The sequence below is a fragment of the Globicephala melas genome, chromosome 6 (assembly GCF_963455315.2).
Source record: "Globicephala melas chromosome 6, mGloMel1.2, whole genome shotgun sequence".
NCBI classification, from domain to species: Eukaryota; Metazoa; Chordata; class Mammalia; order Artiodactyla; family Delphinidae; genus Globicephala; species Globicephala melas.
The window spans coordinates 107,892,994-107,911,862 of NC_083319.1; the positions used below are offsets into that span (position 1 = coordinate 107,892,994).

At 50.0% G+C, this 18,869-nt stretch overlaps 1 protein-coding gene across 1 annotated transcript; it reads left to right on the plus strand.

The window, feature by feature from the left end:
• The first annotated feature begins 1,523 nt into the window (after positions 1–1,523).
• Positions 1,524–16,479, plus strand: NEIL2 (nei like DNA glycosylase 2). The gene is made up of 5 exons (XM_030879193.2): positions 1,524–1,666; positions 3,511–3,650; positions 8,984–9,318; positions 13,510–13,709; positions 15,411–16,479. The coding sequence occupies exons 2-5, from the start codon at positions 3,513–3,515 to the stop codon at positions 15,770–15,772; spliced, it is 1,035 nt and encodes a 344-aa protein (XP_030735053.1). The 5' UTR covers positions 1,524–1,666; positions 3,511–3,512; the 3' UTR covers positions 15,773–16,479.
• The last annotated feature ends 2,390 nt before the right edge of the window (positions 16,480–18,869 follow it).

Sequence of the window (18,869 nt, forward strand, 5' to 3'; positions counted from 1 at the left end):
CGCTGCTCCACCTTGTGTCCCTGGACCTCCAGCAGCAGCAGCAGCATCCGTGAGCTTGTGGGAAAAAGGCAAAATCTTGGGCCCTGCTACAAACCTTGCTTTGTGATATTTCCATAATAACACCATGAAATAGCTATCCCACTTCATGCTGAATAGATTCAGAGGTACTGTGACTTGCTTGTCTCCCCATAACTACTATTGAGGCAATATATGTAAGGAGCTTAGAACAGTGCATGTGCTCAGCAAACAACAGCTATGCTGTAAATGACAGAGGTAAGCTGTGAACCACGTGGTTGCTCAACTCTACAAGCCTTCGGCCTCAGAAGAGCTCTCTTAGGCACCAGGCATTCAGTCCAAGAGGTGAGGCAAGGACTGTGTCTCTGGCTTCCTTCCCAGCTCAGCCAGAGTCTACAGAATGGGGAGTTAGGGGCTCCAGAAGCTACTGTTAGGGTGTGCTTGATCCTATAGCAGGTGGCATCCTGTGGTGGGTATGTTGTTCCCAGAAGACGCCAGGTACAGAAAGAGGGAGACCAGAAGGCCCGGGGGGGATGGAAACACCATCCCCTCAAACCTCATCCCCCCTCCAGGGCTCCTCTGTGCTGAGCACCCTCAGCACACAGACCTTCCAGCCTTCCTCTCCTCACTTCCTGCCCTAGCCGGTTCAGTAGAAGGGCCACCCGTACTGCTCCGGCTGGATCAGCAGGACACAACCTGGGGAGGGGCTGGGCCTGTCTCCCTGTGCTGGCCAAGACCTCCCCAGGGCCCTCTCAGCTATGGTCCCTGGTGCCTGCCATCCGGATCAGTTTCCCCAAACTTCCCTGCTGACTTCTTGGAAAGTGCTGGCTCCCCATCCTCTTTGGAGAATTAACAACAATGGAACATTCTTATTTTAAAATAGTCTACTATTTTATCTTTTGTATTGTCTGGAAAAATTTAATATTACCTTTAAAGCAAAATTTGCTTATGGTAAAAATTCAAATAATAATATTCAAATCATATAAAGTAAAAAAAAAAAATCCCACCCTTTAAAAACTTCATGAGATTTCTTGACAACCTGTTTCCTTTTCACAATTACCTCGCCGGGCTCGGAGGCCCAGCAAAACCAAAGGCTTGCCTTTGCCTGACCACCTAAAGTTCTCCTATTCAGCAACTTAATTTTCTCTACCTTCGTAAGACAATAAACGTTCCAAACGCGGTTTGCTTCTTCCCCCGCATCTGCTCAGACTCACTCTCTCTCCACCCTTAAGCCGCGACACTCGGCATTGGCCCAGCGTCCAGCGACCTCCTTAGGTGAGGAGCTCCGCACCCTCACCAGCTCTCCCAAGGGCGAGACCCGCCCCCCACTCCCGCCTCCCAGGACAGAGCCCCGCACCTGTTTGGACAACGAAATCCCGAACCCCACCCACGCAGGGCGAGCCCCGCCTCCTACGCTGACTGGGGGGCGGAGCCCCGAGCTACCCCACCCCCTCGAGGGAGGAGCCTCGCTCTACCCACTCCCCACCTCCAGTCAGAGGTCTGCTTCCCCCGCCCGCTTACGACAGAGTCAAGCGCGCACCCCGGGAGGAACCCGCGCGCACACCGGGCGCCGGGTGTTCCACGGCCCGCGCGGAGGCGGTCTGCGGGCCTCGCAGGCGCTGGGGTCCCGGCGTCTGCGGGCGGGGAGCCGGTAAGTCCCGCCACGAGTCCCGCTGCGGCGTCGCGGGACGTGCGCGGGTGGGGAGGGGGCGGAGCGGCGCGTCCTTGGCTGTAGCGGGTCCACCTCCCCCGTCGGAAATGCAGGGCTTTCCCCAGCTTTACCCTCGTCACCTTGTTACCGGCGTGAAAACTGTTACCGAACCTTTTAGAAGCGTCCCTCATGGAAACCCGCAGCCCGGGTTGAATTTTTCTTCCTTTTTTGGCTGTTTACCACTTTTTAACATTCCCCCGCCCGCGACCGAGGCTCCTGCAGTGACCGTCAGTCCCGTCTCTGCGCCCGCTTCTCCCCCGCATCACCCCGAGAAGGCGCTGGGCAAAGCAGGCATTTTAGACTCTCCCGGGGGCGGCGGTGACGCCCTCTCCTCTGTCAGTGTGGTCCGCTAGCCAGCCCCTTACGCCGTTAACCCTCGGTTAACGAGGGTGCGCGGGGTGTCCCCTCGGGACCTGTGTCCCTTCGGCTTCTTATCTTTTAAGGCTGTGGTAGAGGCAGCTCGCTGCCCAGCTTTCCATCTCCATAAATAAAACCGAGAAAGAAACATGCCCTTGTGTCGGAAGATTTTAAGCATCAGAGGCATTTCAGAGGGGAGCTTTTCCAGAAGCTTCCACGGTTAGAGAGACCAGGGCGCAGAGCTGGTAGAGGATCAGGTCGGCTGCACTGTGGCCGGTCTTCCTGCAGCCCCGCAGTTTTGTCAGGAGAGCCTCTCGAGTGACTTGAAGGTCTGATTAGGGGCAATTGTACTACATTTTAGTGAGTTTAAAGCACCATCAAATTAAAAATACATATTATGGAACGTGCTGCTAATTAAACTCTGAGAAAGCATGGACTGTGAGAGGCACCGCCATTTCAGAGATTTTTAAATATTACTTAAAATTACTGAAATGCAGTAGCTACCACTGTGCCAGGAAACTGCTTAGTTCTTTGGGTTTTCATCATAACTTGCAGTCTTGTGCAGGTGAGGAAACAGGTAGATAAGTAGGGTAAGGGTGGGGGGAATGCCTTCTGTGTCTTAGAAGCTGGGGTGCCGAGCGCTCAGGCCCAAACATATGAATGGCTCCCACACAAGCTCGCAGTGAACTTGGATGATTTGGGCAGGAAGAGGTGGGGGTCACAGGTCATCCTACATCACGGTTAAAATGGAGCCCCAGCTGTTTCTCAGTTACCAGGGATAATCTTCTCTAGGTAAGCCGGATGTGGCGTCTCCCTGATCTGACCTGACATGACCCTGTGTCTGCACCTGTCATGATTCTGAGCCCTGCATTGTTGTCACATACGCAGTGCTGCTACTAGCAGGGTGATCCTGGCAGGGCTGGATCTGCGTCTGTGTCTGTGTCCCTTATAGCCTTCTCTACCTCGACCATCTCTCCACTGAAAGAGGGGAGATAAAGCAGCAGCAGTGGGCTGGAATGATCGGTTTGGGGAGGCAGAAGGAGGACAGAGAAAGCCTGGAGATGAGTTAGGACCACAGTCCAGGAAACAAGTAACAAGGGTGGGCTCCCGTCCAGGCTGCCACAGGATCAAAGCGGAGGGCGCTTGTGGTGTGATGCCTGGCACACTGTTGGTGCTGCCTGAAGAAAGGCGAGAGGGTCTGGGATGGGGCAACGGTCCTCAGGAAGCTGTCTCACAGCCTGCCGCACCGGGGCTTTCTCTTTGATCCGACCCCCGCTTCCCAGCACATTCCCTTTTTGGCCGTATATGCTCTTAAAGTTGATGGCAAAAAACCCCCCAAAAAACGGCTGTGTGGAGCTTGGCACCCATCAGAAATGCTAGAGAAACCAGCTAAGTCAGTGGCCTCTTTTCCACATTTCTGCCTGCAGGGATGCCGGAGGGGCCGTCTGTGAGGAAGTTTCACCATCTGGTCTCCCCCTTCGTGGGGCAGCAGGTGGTCAAGACAGGGGGCAGCAGTAAGAAGCTGAACCCTGTGGGCTTCCAGTCCCTGTGGCTGCAGGACACCCAGGTGAGTTCGTCATCTTCTGATGGGCTCGTTCCACAGCTCACCCCAGCGGGCCGACTCCATCAGCACACCCTGTACCGCCCCTAAATTTATCTCAAGACTTTTCATGCTGTCACTTCCTGGAGCCTGAGGCGACCACGCTGGGACCCCACGCAGCTCCCCTTCTGACATTTCTCAGCCTCGGGTGAGCAGCACAGTAGCCTGTGGAACTATAAAAAATACACGCGCATGAGCTGGGTATTCACATTCAGCGTCTGGAGTGGTGGTGATGACTCGGACAGACTGATGTGCACCTTGTTTGGAAACCGTGTTTAATTCTATGGGGCCAGCAAGGAGGTGAGGAAAGAGCATAGCCTTCTGATCTGGGTTTCAGCCTGACTCATCTTTGCTCTGAGCATGAGTCAGAATTCCCTAAGGCAGCAGTCCCCAACCTTTTTGCCACCAGGAACCAGTTTCGTGGAAGACAGTTTTTCCACGGATGGCGGGGGCGGTGGGGTTGGGGGGGATGCTTCAGGCGGTAATGTGAGCGACGGGGAGCTGCAGATGAAGCTTCGCTCGCTCTTCTGCCCGCCACTCCCCTTCTGCTGTGCGGCCCGGTTCCTAACAGGCTACGGCCCGGCCGGTACCGGCGGTAGGGGACCCCTGCCCTAAGGGGCTTGCAGAGCTCTTTGTGGTCTGACTCATGCCTCCCTCTCTGGCCTGCAGTTCACCCTGCCCCAGATCTCTCTCCAATCATTTTGAACTATCTAGAGCTCCTCTCACAGTCCTTCATGGTGACGTGCTGCTCCCCTGTGCGGGCAGGTCTCCCTTTTTCTCCCAGCTCCACCCCCATTCCTGTCCCTTCATGTTACCATGGTAATTCCTAGTCTCCTTCTGGATTCAGCCTTGCCATCACGTCCTCTGAGAAGCCTGCCCTGCCTGCTCTGAGTTGGAGAAGAGACTCTGCTGTGCTTCCCGGGCACCCTGTACCTCTTGTTGGATGCTCACTGCTGAATTTGTCCTGCCTGTTGAGTGGAGGAGACAAGTAAACAGGGCGCAATATTGTATTCCTGGCACCTAACTGAGTGCTCGGCACTTAGGAGGCATTTGGTAATTGGCGGTAGAAAAACCAAGGATTTCTGCTGCTTCTTAGCTGTGTGTTTCTAAGCAAGTTACATAACCTCTTAGCTCTAGTGTCTGCTAGAGTTGTAAAATGGGGATAAACACCTACCAGTTAAAATTGTTGAATTAAGCCGACTTTATGCCTGGCACATAATAGGTGCTCAGTAAATACTAGTCTCTGTCTTCCACCTTGCCCTTCTCTCACACACAGACACACACACACACACACACCTGGCACATAATAGGTGGTCAGTAAATACTAGTTCTCTGTCTTCCACCTTGCCCTTCTCTCACACACAGAGACACACACACACACACACACATCTGGCACATAATAGGTGGCCAGTAAATACTAGTTCTCTGTCTTCCACCTTGCCCTTCTCACACACACACACACACACACACACACACACACACACACACCTGGCACATAATAGGTGCTCAGTAAATACTAGTTCTCTGTCTTCCACCTTGCCCTTCTCACTCACACACACACACACACGCGCGCGCGCACACACACACACACACACACACACCTGGCACATAATAGGTGGTCGGTAAATACTAGTTCTCTGTCTTCCACCTTGCCCTTCTCACTCACACACACACACACACACACACACACACACACACACACACGGGCTATAAAACCATTCTTGGTTAGAACTGGAAGCGGTCTGGAAGAGGTCTGCTACACCTTCATGTGTGTTTTCTGCATTTGGAGGTGGGGCTCAGGGAGGGGGAGCGGTTAGCCCAAGCCGACATAGCTAGCAAGGGACAGAGACTGGAGCACAGGCCCCCTGACCTCCAGGTTTGTGCTGTTCCCGTGAGAGCACCTGGACTCTTTGTCCAGACTGTCCTGCAGAGTTTGCAGGACAGGATTAATGTCCCTTTGCCTCTGGGTCCCAGTGGCCGGGATCTTAGCACCTGCCCTCACAGAGCTGGCTTGCAGAAAATATTTACTCAATAGCTGAGTGGACAGAAGAATGTGAGGCAAGGGAGCCTTGAGATGGATCTGGGCACTGGTTTCCCAGTAAACCAAGGCAGGGGTCAGTGTTGGGAGCCCAGAAGCCTAAGGGAGGTGGCCTTGGGGAGCTGCCTGGCATTTGGGTCCCCATCAGTGGGCTCCCTTTCTGTTTCTCTGTCCGTGGGTCCTATTCTCAGGATCTGAGAGTTGAATTTGGAAGTTTAGACCTGTGTCCCTAAATGGGAAGCTGTTAGGTAACAATGAATGGAGGAAGGGAGTGTGTGATTAAGGCCCAGCTGGGGGCCTCGACATAGAAGAGGTCCTGTGGCCTGGAGAAAAAGCCTTCATGATGGAGATGGGACTTGAGTTGGACCTTAAAGGATGGAGGACTTAAGTGGGTCAAAAGGAGAAGAAAGGGCATTTCAGGTTTGAGAATCAGTTACAGATTCAAACATGGAGGTGGAATGAGCAGGGTGGGCTCGTGAGGCAGAGGAAAATTGGCTCCACTCTGTGCCGGCTGTATATCTGGCATGGCCCTTCACTGTCCTTCCTTATAAGCTCTCCAGTTTCTGTGTCAGGAATTATGTATAATTGCTCATAACAGACTCAGAAGAGTGGCTTATACAAGTCAGGAGGTTTTTTCCCCCTTCCCATAATGGGAAGTCCAGAGGAGGCGGTCCAGGGTGGTGTAGGAGTGATGCAAGATCACTGGGGCCCAAGCTCCTGCTCTTCTCTCCCTGGGGTCTAGCCCTCATCCTCATGATGATGATGATAACATGGCAGCTGGAATTCCAGCCATTACATCCACATTCCAGGCAGGAAGAAAAGGCAGGAGAGAGCTGGAAACTGGTTCATCCATTTTAAAGAGATTTCCCGGAAACCACATTTGACCATTGCTGCACAATCTCACTGGCTTCCCCATCTGTAAGGGAGGCTGGGAGACGTAGGTTTTTAGCTGAGTATGTTGATGTTCCTGTAAATCAGTAAATTTGTTGGTAGGGAGAAGGGGAGAGAGGGATATTGGGAGGCAGCCAGCAGTTTCTCCACACTTGGTCCCATATCATCTTCTCTTTTGTTTTAGCCTCTCATTTTGCAGAGCACACACTCCAGAGCTGCCTAAGAAAGCATTAGGGGTGGGAGGTAAATACTGAGTCCTTTCCGCCTGTTAATGTTTCTGTCCCATCCTAGTCTGGGTGGGTGGGACATCTGGAGATCAAATCCCACTGTATACTTAGACTTCATATCAGTCCTCCAATTAAAAAATATGTACAGCTTTGTTGAGGTGTAATTCACATCACATCCAGTTCACCCATTTCAAGTGTACAATTCAGTTTCTTGACACAGAGTTGTGCAACCATCACCATCATCAACTTCAGAACATTTCGTCACCCCCAAAAGAAGCCTTGTGCCCATTAGTCCTTTCCCTTTCACCCCAACTCTCCACCCCCAGCCCTAAGCGACCATTTTACTCTCTTTTCTATCCTACAGATTTGCCTTTTGGGGGGGCATTTCACATACTTGGAATCATGCCATGTGTGACTGGCTTCTCTCACTGAGCATAATGTTTCGTAGGTTCATCCCTGTTACAACCTGTGTCAGAACTTCATTCCTTTTAAATCCTGAATTCCCTGAGGGAAGGAGCAGAGGCTCACTCCTCTGTGTGACCCTCAGCACCTAGCACACTGTCTGGCACGTTGTATAAACCCAGTTAGCAGTTAGAACTGAACTATCCATAGTGTCAGAGGAATTTAAAAGAGGGACGGCGGAAATTGCCATTGTTGGGAAGGGTGCAAGGGTCTCCTGACCTAGGCCTTTTGACCTGGTAAATGTTTTGACCTTGAGGGTCATCTGACAGATATTTTCATCACCCTTATTCCAGCGTGGGTGAGTTGCACCGAGAAAGTGTTGCCTGGAGCAGATTCTCTCATGCCTGCTTAATTCCTTGCCCAGGTTTTTATGTGAGCTCAGTTAAGCCATTTCTGATGTGTGGCAGCAAACAACTGTGCTCAGATTTGCAGCTAAGCTATTCTGGAATTGTTTAGAAAGATAATGCCCTCTTTGGGGGAGAGGCCTTCAAAAGACTGCTCCAGTGGTTAACTTTTATACTAATTGACAAATTGGAGATCTCATCAGAACTGTGATCTTTAAGTACGTACCTTTGGGGGTCAAAATATCACAGGCAGTTCCATTATGAATGCCAGATGTTTGGTGTTTAGTTCTTGGAAAGACTGCCTGAATTTCGGGTCTTGCAGAACACGCTTATCCTGGAATCGGGCCATATACACATTACCTGCCAGGACTAGCAATATGAAAATAGGATACTCAGCAGCTGGAACATTCTTTTACACACATTTTCTGTTTTCATTTTCTTCTACTGCAATCGTGTTGATCGTCATTTTTGATTGTGAGGTCTCGTGTGGCCATTCCTTCTATGAAATCCAATTTCGGGGGGACGGTGAGGGCTGCAGAATTTTACAGTGGGTCGTCTTCAGCTGCTGTCAATTTGCGTGTGGTGTGTGTGTGTAGGTATGCTGATTATTTCTAACAAAGAAAAAGTATTATGAATTGAATACAGGAATGACAATAAGTATTTACTTATTAGCTAATTCATGAAAAAATTGGGAGTATTTCCCCTCAGGTATTCTAGGGTGGCCCTGCATCTAGCGTGCATCTATTTCATTGCTGATCTGATTCTTCCACTTGCTTCTAATCACTTTGAAAACCATGTACTAAGTGCCCACATGGCTGGAGCAAAAAGGAAAAGGCAAGTCCCAAATATTCAAGTTGGGAAAGTTTCATGGAAGAGGCAAGAGGGGAGACATTTGCGTTAGGATAAATGTCTGTATACACCTCTTCCAGTCTTCCCCGTTCTGGGTAAGACTCAGTCTGTTTTGACTGCAGTAACAGAATACCTCACACCAGGTGGCTTATTAACAACAGAAATTTATTTCTCACAGTCTGGAGCATGGAAAGTCCAAGGTCAGGGTGCCAGCAGATTCAGTGTCTGGTGAGGACCCACTTCCTGGTTTGTAGACAGCCATCGTTTTGCTGTGTCCTCATGTGGAAGAAGGGTTGAGGGAGCCCACTGAAGTCTCTTTTATAAGGGCACTAATCCCATTCAGGAGGGCTCTACCCTCATGACCTAATCACCTCCTGGAGGCCCCACCTCCAGACACCATCACACTGGGGGTTGATTTCAACACCTGAATTTTGGGAGGACACAGATAAGTCTATAGCAGAGCCTTAGATCATGTTCATCTTTTTCTAGGTCCATGGAAAGAAATTATTCCTTAGATTTGATCCAGATGAAGAAATCGTGTCCCCTGGCAACAACCCACTGTCAGAGCCTCTACAAAAAGAGTGGAAGGAAGAGGCCGGGCACCACCAGGAAGTCTCTGAGCAGTCCTCCCGGTTCCCAGGAGGAGACGATGCTGTCCCCAGTGGAGGTGATGGTCTGCGGTGTTTGTGGGGAGACACCCCTGCAGGAGGTGCCAAGAGGTGGCTGCAGGTCAGCTTTGGCTTGTTTGGCAGCGTTTGGGGGAACGAGTTCTCCAGAGCGAAGAAAGCAAACAAGAGGGGTGACTGGAGGGACCCTGTTCCAAGGTAAGGCGTGGTTGAGCAGGCCGTGGGCTGTGACTGTCGGCAGCTGTGCGGGGTCTGTGGGGTTCGCCAGGGCTCCGCTGTGCGGGCCTGGGCCGGGCTCTGCGGGCAAGCTGGGTGATCTCCAGCAGCCTGCCGCCTAGGAGAGAGAACCCACTCCTCTGCCTACTGAGATGGCAGGTCGACTGTGGTCTGCACCCAGAGAGGGATGGGGACCACCTGGCAGCTTAGAGAGCGGGGAGTACTTTCCCAACAAGCACAGCCCTTGAGGCTGGGAGGCCTCTGAACAACATTTTATGGCTTGACTAGTGCTCTCTGAATTTAGGGACAGAATTGCCCCAGTTTTCAGTCTGTTCATGTTGAGGAGAATATCGGTGCAGAAAACTCTATCCATGTTCAGGATTCTTTCCTTAGTGTAGATTCCCAGAGGAATCATTGCTGGTCAGAGAGAATGAACGTTCTTATTGGTAGCACTGAGTTTTTTGTGTACTTTTTATCAACTTGTAGGGGCTTTCGGACCTTGTGTGTTAACCTCTGTGATGTGTGGTGCTAGTGTTTCCAGCCTGTCTGTGTCCTTTGATGGTGTTTGTGCCTTTAGGCATTCAGGATTTTTAGTTTGTAGGTAGTGAGTGGTCAGTATTTTCCTTGATAGCTCTTAAGTTTTATCCTCTTGCTAAAGAAGGCTCCTTCTATCTCCAAATCAAAATACTTTTCTAGTTTCATAATTATATATTTTTTCATGTCCAGAACTACAGTCTTTGTTTATGGTATTATGTAAGGCCAGTAAGATGCTTGGGACAATAAAAATAACTCAGATCGGGAGTTCCCTGGCCGTCCAATGGTTAGGACTTGGCGCTTCCACTGTCGAGGGCCTGGGTTTGATCCCGGGTCGGGGAGCTAAGATCCCGCAAGCCGCATGGTGAGGCCAAAAACAAAGAGAGAGAGAGAGAAAAAAAGAAAACCTCAGACTGGCTTGAATGGTGAGATTCTTTTGACTCACAGACAGTTGACCCTTGAACAACACAGGTTTGAACCGCACGGGGCCACTTACACGGGGATTTTTTCAATAGTAATATTACATTGCTGCATGACTCACTCTGAGGTTGGTTGAATCCGTGGGTACGGAACCGTGGATACAGAGGCCGGCTGCAAGTTACGTGCGCGGATTTTCAACTATTCAGAGGGTCAGTGTCCCAACCCCCAAGTTGTTCAGGGGTCAACCACGTTAGAAGCTCAGAGGGAGTGCGGGCTGAGGCGTTGACGCAGGTGCAAGCCTCTGGCTTCACATTCTTGTGATTCTCCTGACTTTGCACTTTGCCACATGTTGCTTTTGTCCTTAGACCAGCAGCAGGAGACTCCTGCAGTTCCAGGCCTTATATCCACACAAGAAAAGAGGAAGAGAGGAGAGAGGGTCATTTCTAAAGTTCAGATGAGCAAGGAGAGCTTTCCCCGAAACCCCCAGGAAACCTCTCATGGCCCCGAAGCTGGGCTCGTTGGCTGATTCCGGACCCGGTCACCAGCCGGGGCGATTGGAACGCTCTTCCACTAACAAGGCTTGTCCTGCAGGCCTTCAGATTTATTGCCACACAGTGAACTCATGTCATTCACTTATTTTTGAATCTCTTCCTGTCACGTTATAACTCCTTCCATGTTGCATATTTTGCTTTGCCTGCCCTACCCCCTTTTTTTCTTTATTAGGCTTGCCTGAGTTTTATCTACTTTGTGGGTCTTTCAAATAATTAATAGTTTTGTATACTAACCACATGGAAGATTATTTCCTAATTTTTCAAATCTTTGAGTGTTTGTGGTCATCTTTTTTGGGGTTTTTGTTTTAATTTTTTTTATTGGATTACGATCAGGGTGGCAGCCTGTAAATTTTCTACTTTTGGCATCAAGATTTGCAGCCAAACACATAATTGATCTTTGCTTACGTTTTGTGTACATAAATGAAGATAGAATGTTCATTAAAAGTAAAACATTCTGACAAAAACCAAACAAACAAAAAAAGAAAAACATTCTGTAAATGTTAAGAACAGGTTATTGTTTTGATAGCTCAGCTTTTCTCTGTTTTTGTTTTTTGCGGTACGCGATCCTCTCACTGTTGTGGCCTCTCCTGTTGCGGAGCACAGGCTCCGGACGCGCAGGCTCAGCGGCCATGGCTCACGGACCCAGCCGCTCCGCGGCATGTGGGATCTTCCCGGACCGGGGCACGAACCCGTGTCCGCTGCATCGGCAGGCGGACTCTCAACCACTGCGCCACCAGGGAAGCCCTTTGCTTATTTTTTTTTGTTTAATATGCAAAACTTGGGAAGAGGATCATTGAAGTCCCCCAGGCTAGTTGTGGTTTTATAGAGTTTCTCCTTGTCTTTCGTTTTTGTTTCTGTGTTTTGCTGCCCTTGGTCCCAGGCATCAGTGTCCCTGACTCTCAAAGGTTCTTTGCAGCTTCATTATTAAACAATCCTGGACCCTGTCTCTGCCTTTAGCCCTAATTCTGCTTCTCTTTGATGTTAACAGTGCCACTCCATGTTTGGTTGGCTCACCCCCTGGTCTTTTTTCCACTTAGTTGTAGGTCTGTTTTTTCACTTATTTTAGGTATGCTTGCTATAAACAGTAAATAGCAGGCTTTTGTATCTCTTTAAACTCAGATGCAAACTCCTTGTTTTGAAATGGGGTAACTGTGCTATTTGGATTTTCTTTCATTTGTAGTTTTATTGTCCCTTGTTTTCTTTTTTCTGTTGGATTTATCACATTTCTTCCTTTTTTTAAAAATTAATTTTATTTTTGGCTGCATTGGGTCTTTGTTACTGTGTGCGGGCTTTCTCTAGTTGCAGTGAGCGGGGGCTACTACTCTTTGTTGCGATGCGTGGGCTTCTCATTGTGGTGCCTTCTCTTGTTGTGGCTCATGGGCTCTAGAGCACAGGCTCAGTAGTTGTGGCGCATGGGCTCAGTTGCTCCGCGGCATGTGGGATCTTCCCGGACCAGGGCTCGGACCTGTGTCCCCTGCGTTGGCAGGCGGATTCTTAACCACTGCGCCACCAGGGAAGTCTCTTTTCTTCCTTTTTTTTTTAAACCTCTGTTAATTTGGAAGTACTGCTATTCATCTTTATTCTTTTGGTAATAATATTATCTTTAAATGATATCTGTTTTTTTCCCTGAGTTAATAACTATCAAATTTTTAATAGTATTAAATTAATAATCTCTCCCTTATTATTAACAATGGTATTTTGCTCACTCTCTTTCCCCCCTCCATCTGAGATGAGACCTTTAAAATATTTCTACTTCTGTACTTTCCTGCCATTTCTACCCCATCTCTTGTGTCTGCTGAGATAGTTTAGAATTTTAGTTCCGTATTGTTAATTAACTACACTGTTAGTTATGTATAATTAAATTAATTAATATTAAAAACACACTAATATAGGTGTCTTTTTGTTCAGAGAATCCTTTCCTCACACTTGGATTACAGGTGCACTGTTATGATTGCAGGCCACTCGGATCTCACAGTAGACGTGACAGAGTCCAGTGCTAATCTTTCCATCCATCCTTTCCATCTCCCCTCCTCTTGAGATCCTTGCTGATTTAATTTCTGTTGGGATGTACTTTTCCTTGAGTAATTACCGCAGGTACTATGCGTAGGTGTTTTTCTGAGTCCTGTTCCTCTCAAGCTGTCCCTTTACTTTCACATAAGATACCACCCAGGTCAGATACGTGAGTCTTGGAGTCCAGCTGCAGCCCGAGTCTCTCCCCTCACAGAGTAGCCCGTTATTGCTTATCAGGGTTCATGAGGTTTCTCCTGTGTCCCTGGTGGGGGCGGTGTGTGTATGTGTCTTTCTTGGTAGATCTTGCCCGGGACTGGGAGAGGTGCCTACCTGGCATCAGTTTCTCTGTCCTCCTTCCTTAACAAGCCCTGCTTTGTGCCATAGCCACACCTCCTGGACTTGAGACTTTTCTGTACGTCCCAAGTTGTCTTCTGCCAACACGTATTGTTATTATCAGAAAAAAGGAGAGAGTAGACATTTTCTTTTAATTACTCCATTTGGCCGTGAGAGTTTAACAATTCTGGCAGAGCCATCCCTTTTCTCCTCTGGGACCTTAGCTTCCCCAGATTATCCTGAGCGGAGTGGGAGCTGTGTGTGCACGTGTGACCTGATGCTGCTGTCACAGCCCTGTGCACTGTGACCTCTCCTCTCTTCCCAGGCTGGTCCTGCACTTCGGCGGGGGCGGCTTCTTGGCCTTCTATAACTGTCGGATGGTGTGGAGCTCCTCTTGCCCGGTGGTCAGACCCACCTCTGACATCTTGTCGGAAAAGTTCCATCGAGGACAGGCCCTGGAAGCTCTGGGCCGGGAGCAACCCGTCTGCTATACGCTGTTGGACCAGAGATACTTCTCAGGCTTAGGTATGGCTGATGGCAGAGGGTGATCCTGCTGACCGACCTAATGAAAAAGTCCCTCGTCCAGGAGGCAGGAAACTGGCACCCGCCACTGGTGTCAGTGATGCTGGACGATCACCTGGGCTCCTTAGCTCCACTTCCCTCGTTTTTAAAATGAGGGAGTAGATCAGGCCATTTCTAACTTCTCTCCTACCCTAATTATATTATCAGTCGTAGTCTGCCTGATAGCCACATTGGAGCATGACCTTCTAGAGGGCAGGGATCACATCCCCTCCATCCTTTTTTTTTTTTAATTTATTTTTTGTTTGTTTGTTTGTTTGTTTTTTGCGGTACACGGGCCTCTCACTGCTGTGGCCTCTCCCATTGTGGAGCACAGGCTCCGGACGTGCAGGCTCAGCGGCCATGGCTCACAGGTCTAGCTGCTCCACGGCATGTGGGATCTTCCCGGACCGGGGCACGAACCCACGTCCCCTGCATCAGCAGGTGGACTCTCAACCACTGCACCACCAGGGAAGCCCTAATTTATTTTTTAATTGAAGTATAGTAGAACAAACGCAGACCCTGCACCCAGAGGAGCACAGGCTTCCAGGAGCAGCCTTTGGGGTAAATTAGCAAGAGAAATGCTGTGTAACCGGCTGTTGTTACAAACGATAATCAGAACACCCGACATTTTTCAGGTGACTCCACTGTGCTAGGTACGTGGGTTCATCCTTACTGCTCTTCCTCAAGATGGCCACTTACTAGTTTTCCCTTCATTCAGATGAAGAAACTAAAGCAAAAGACACATTGCTCTAAGGGCACAGCTGAGATATGAAGCAGGTAGTCTGCTGGCGAATTTTAGAGAGAAATTTTGTGTGACTGTGAAGCTCTTGGAAAGAGCAGCCTTTTCACCTGTCCATCTGCACCACACGTGCCAAACGCCTGGCCTCCACCGAGCTCACCTTCTCTCCTGAAGGAGAGGGTTGTTTAGTGACCCAGCAAGCATGGACTCAGCCCCCTGGAGCTAAAGATAGACTATGATAAATGCCTAGTAGAGGTTAAAGAAAGTGCACTGTTGGGACATTTTGAAGAAACTTACTGATTCAGGAAGGAGAGGTCGAGGTTGACTTCACAGCAAATGAGGCAGGAGTAGGAAAATAATATAATAGTACCTCCTAAACACTTTCTATATTTCAGGCATCATGCTTGACATTTTAAATAATAATAACAGCTAGTATTTATTGATTCCTCTCTACGTACCAGCACAGTGTTCAGCATTTGTATGTGTGTGTGAGAATTCTCATTTACTGCCCACGAAAACCGGGGAACCTACCCGCGCTTTACAGACCAGGAAACGGAAGCCTCAAGAAGGCAGGGAATTCACCAGGGTCAGGTAGCCGGGATCTGGTTGGGCCGGGATTCACAGCCAGGCACTCAGGTCCGGAGCCCATTTTGTTAATCTCTTTGCTGTAACATGGGCCACGCGTGAGTTTTATGTCATTTTGTCTTCACAACAACCTAAAGGGTAAGTGTTAGCAACTACTTCGCAGACGGGCCGGATGATTCAGTGTGAGGCTTGCCCGAGAGCTTCTCGGCCACGCTGGATCTTCCTGAGATGCTCTCCGCTGCCATCGTATCAGCTGCGCTCTGTTTTGTTAATTATGTGGCCAGCTTTCCTTATGGATGTGTCCTTTTTCCTTCCCTTGTCCCCTCCCTGCCTCCTTCTAGGGAACATCATTAAGAACGAGGTCCTGTTCAGAGCTGGGATCCACCCGCTTTCTCCCGGCTCACTCCTGGGTCTTCCGCGCCTCGAGGCCCTGGTGGACCACGTGGTGGCCTTCAGTGCAGGCTGGCTGCGGGGCAAGTTCCAGGGCAGACAGCAGCACACGCAGATCTACCAGAAGGAGTGGTGCCCTGCTGGGCACCAGGTTGTGAAGGAGGCACTGGGACCTCCAGGGGGCTTCCAGAGGCTCACGTGGTGGTGCCCCCAGTGCCAGCCCAGGTTGTCGCTGGACGAGCCAGAGCAGGTGCCGCCCTCCTCGGGTGCTCGGGCCCCTTCTACGCAGAGCCTTGCCCTTGAGGGACCGTGATGCCTGAGTGTCGCCACAGCAGTGGTGGGCAGGTTTGGGACTGGGGACAGGAATTGGGGGAGTGGGGTCGGGATGCCAGTGCTGTTGGTGTTCATCTCACCGGAGTTCAGGCTGAGGCAGTTTCCACAGGGTCCGATTTTGTTCTTTTCTAGTTCTGGTTAATTCTTCCTATCTAATCCCACCACTGTTGACAGATGAGGCAAATCGCGATGGCAGTTAAGGGGAAACCTCCCGGAGTGACAGTGGGGCGGCGAAAATGAGAGCCAGTGGAAGACAGCTGAGCCAGCATCGCTTTGCAGGGGTTTGGTTTGGTTTGGTTTGGTTTTGGTTTTGAAACATTGGCTGGTGTTAAGTCCCTCCATTTGAGAACCAGGAAAAGGGAATTATCCTTCTTGGTTCCCCAAGAGGGATCCAGGGATGAGGGAGGGAGTAACAGGAGAGTGTTGCTCAGGTTCAGCCTCCTGCCTGGACCCTTCCCATGGGACAGAGATGCCAGGAGAAGGAGGGGAAACGGGGGGACCAGGGAGCTGGCCCCCTTCCCGGTGTGTCCATGGGCTTTAGAAAAAAGCGACTTGTTTCCTCCCCAAGGTGACGTGTTTGTGACAGTTGACATGCTCAACAGTGCAGGAATCCAGGTCGTTAGCAAAACCTAGAAGAAACCAGGACATGAAAATAAAGCTCTTTGTTACTTTGTGTTGTCACCTTTATTTGGCAGTAAAGGTTCTTTCACTGTACATAACTGAGCTCTTTGTGAAGATGCTGTTTAGGACTTGTTGGGTTGGTCGGATGGATCCATTTAGAAGGAGCAAGGCAGGGAGAAAGGTGAACATGCACCCTTATACTTGTCTGTCTTAAGTCACTAGGAGTTGTCCACAGCGGGGAAAGCCACCTTATGGCAGGCATTAGCTCAGGGCCAAGATGGTACCCAGACAGGCCATTTCCTGTAAGTCAACATCTGTCAGGGTCTGGAGTACAAGAGGGGGGTGGGCTGGACAGGCATCACAGCCTGCGTGCGGGTGGGCACCCACTGCGATTGGTAGAAAAGGGGAAATGCTGTTGCAGTTGCTGAGAAAAGCAGCAACACAACTAGAAACAGCCGTGGGTGTGGAAAGAAGAAGAGATGGGAGGGTCACCACGGTGATGGGCTCTTACGCGTCAGCTGGCTGGATGTGAAAACGAGGGAGGGAGGGGGCTGAGAGCTGGAGGAAGCTGCCCCCACCTCGCCACTGAGACAGAGAGTCACGGGAGCTGAGCAGGTTCCGTGAGGAGACAGTCAGACCCTGTGTGCTGAGCTTGAGGCACCTGCACCTAAGTGGGGGGACAACACACCCAGGAAATGGGCCTGGCTCCCCACAAGTGCAGGCTTGCAGGTATGGATTTGGGAGCTTTCCTCACAGCTGAGGGTCGGTTCGAGAAGGTTAACAAGGCGATCATGCGGCATGAGAAGGATGGAGGTCACAGGGGAACCTTTAGAAGGTCTTTTGTTCAAGGGGCAAGAGAAGACAAGCCAATGGAAGATCAGATAAAACAGGAGGAAGGAACTTCGGGGGGCAGCCAGTGGTGCACACGTCGGAGAAGAGGCCTTCGAGTTTGACGGTTGGTTGAATTTGAGATCATGACCTCGATTTGGTCGAATTTGAGGTCATGACCTTCAAGAGCCATTTGTGTGGAGTGGTAGCCAGTCTGCAGGGGCTGAGGACTGGGTGGGAGCCCAGGGATCAGTGAGTGTGCTCTGCTCTTCAAGAAGGTTGTCCTTGAGGGACTTCACTGGTGGTCCAGTGGTTAAAACTACGAGCTCCCAATGCAGGGGGCCAGGTTCAATCCCTGGTCAGGGAACTAGAACCCACATGCATGCTGCAGCTAAGAGCCCACATGCCACAACTTAAAAAAAAAAGATCCAGCGTGCCGCAACTAAGACCTGGCGCAGCCAAATAAATAAATGTTTTTTTTAAAAAAGGTTGTCCTTGAAAGAAATGAGAAAGGGGGTCAGGGAGGGAGAGTGATGAAAGGATGGGTGTGATGTGAGGATTCGTGTGTGATCGGGTGAGGGGAAATCCAGGAGGGAGAGAGACACCAGCGCCAGCACTTAGAGACACCTGGGCTCCGGTGGGGAAAGAAAAGTAGACCCAGAGAAAACCAGCTGGCACAGAGTAGGAGTGGGGAGGTTTGTAACAGCTAGGAGGGGAAGTTAGAGCCGCTTAGGGCTCAAGGGAGGGTTATAGAGCCACACTAGAGACCAGAGTAGTCGCTCCGTTTCCCAACTTTGTACAGCAGTCTCCAGTAGCTTAGGGTCAAAACCAAAGAGGGATGCTGGATGAACCCACAGTTGAAGGTCGTCAGGGTATGAACGGTAGAAGTCCAAGAGGGCAAAGGAGAATCCTTATTTTTTTAAGTTGTTTAAAATTATTTTAAAAAATACATCAAAAGATTCAAGCCATACAAAAGATTATAGAGCAAGACATGGAAGAATAATCCTCAGTCTACCCTGTCCTCTTAGGAGCTGACATCATTTCTCTGACTTCAGTCTGTATTGGGGGAAAATAGTAGCACCTAGCAGTTGAGTTGTAAAGGCTGATGGCCGCACCATGAGTTCTGCATCGGAACTGCATAGACTGGGTTCCGCATGGAAGCAGCGGGGAAGCGGAAACGTGGACTGCCAACAGAAAGCACAGCTACTGCAGCCCTCTGCGAGGTTATCATTCATCCTGGCAGGAGGCTCTCGGCGGAAAGTCTCAAGTTACTTCTGCAAAGGGGAAAGGCAGGGATAGCAGAGGTGGGCTGAATGAGGGTTAAGAGAAGAGGATGGTGGTACAGAACCTACAGGGCTGGCGAGGTGAACAGTGGGAATGACTCCTGTGGCCTGCGTGCCTGTTGGACGTAAGGAAAGGCTGCAGTTGAGGGATGGGGTACAGAGTCAGCGAGTCCCGGTTTCACTTAGAAGGGAGAGAGGTGATGCATTTGGACTCAGCAGATTCCAGGGTAAAGAGTTACTTATGAGCTGGAGTTTCATGATTACTGACGTTGTAAAAAACTTGCAATTTTGTGTGAGGTTTCAGTGGCCTTAGCCATCTAAAATATTTTTTAAATGCCTCCTAAA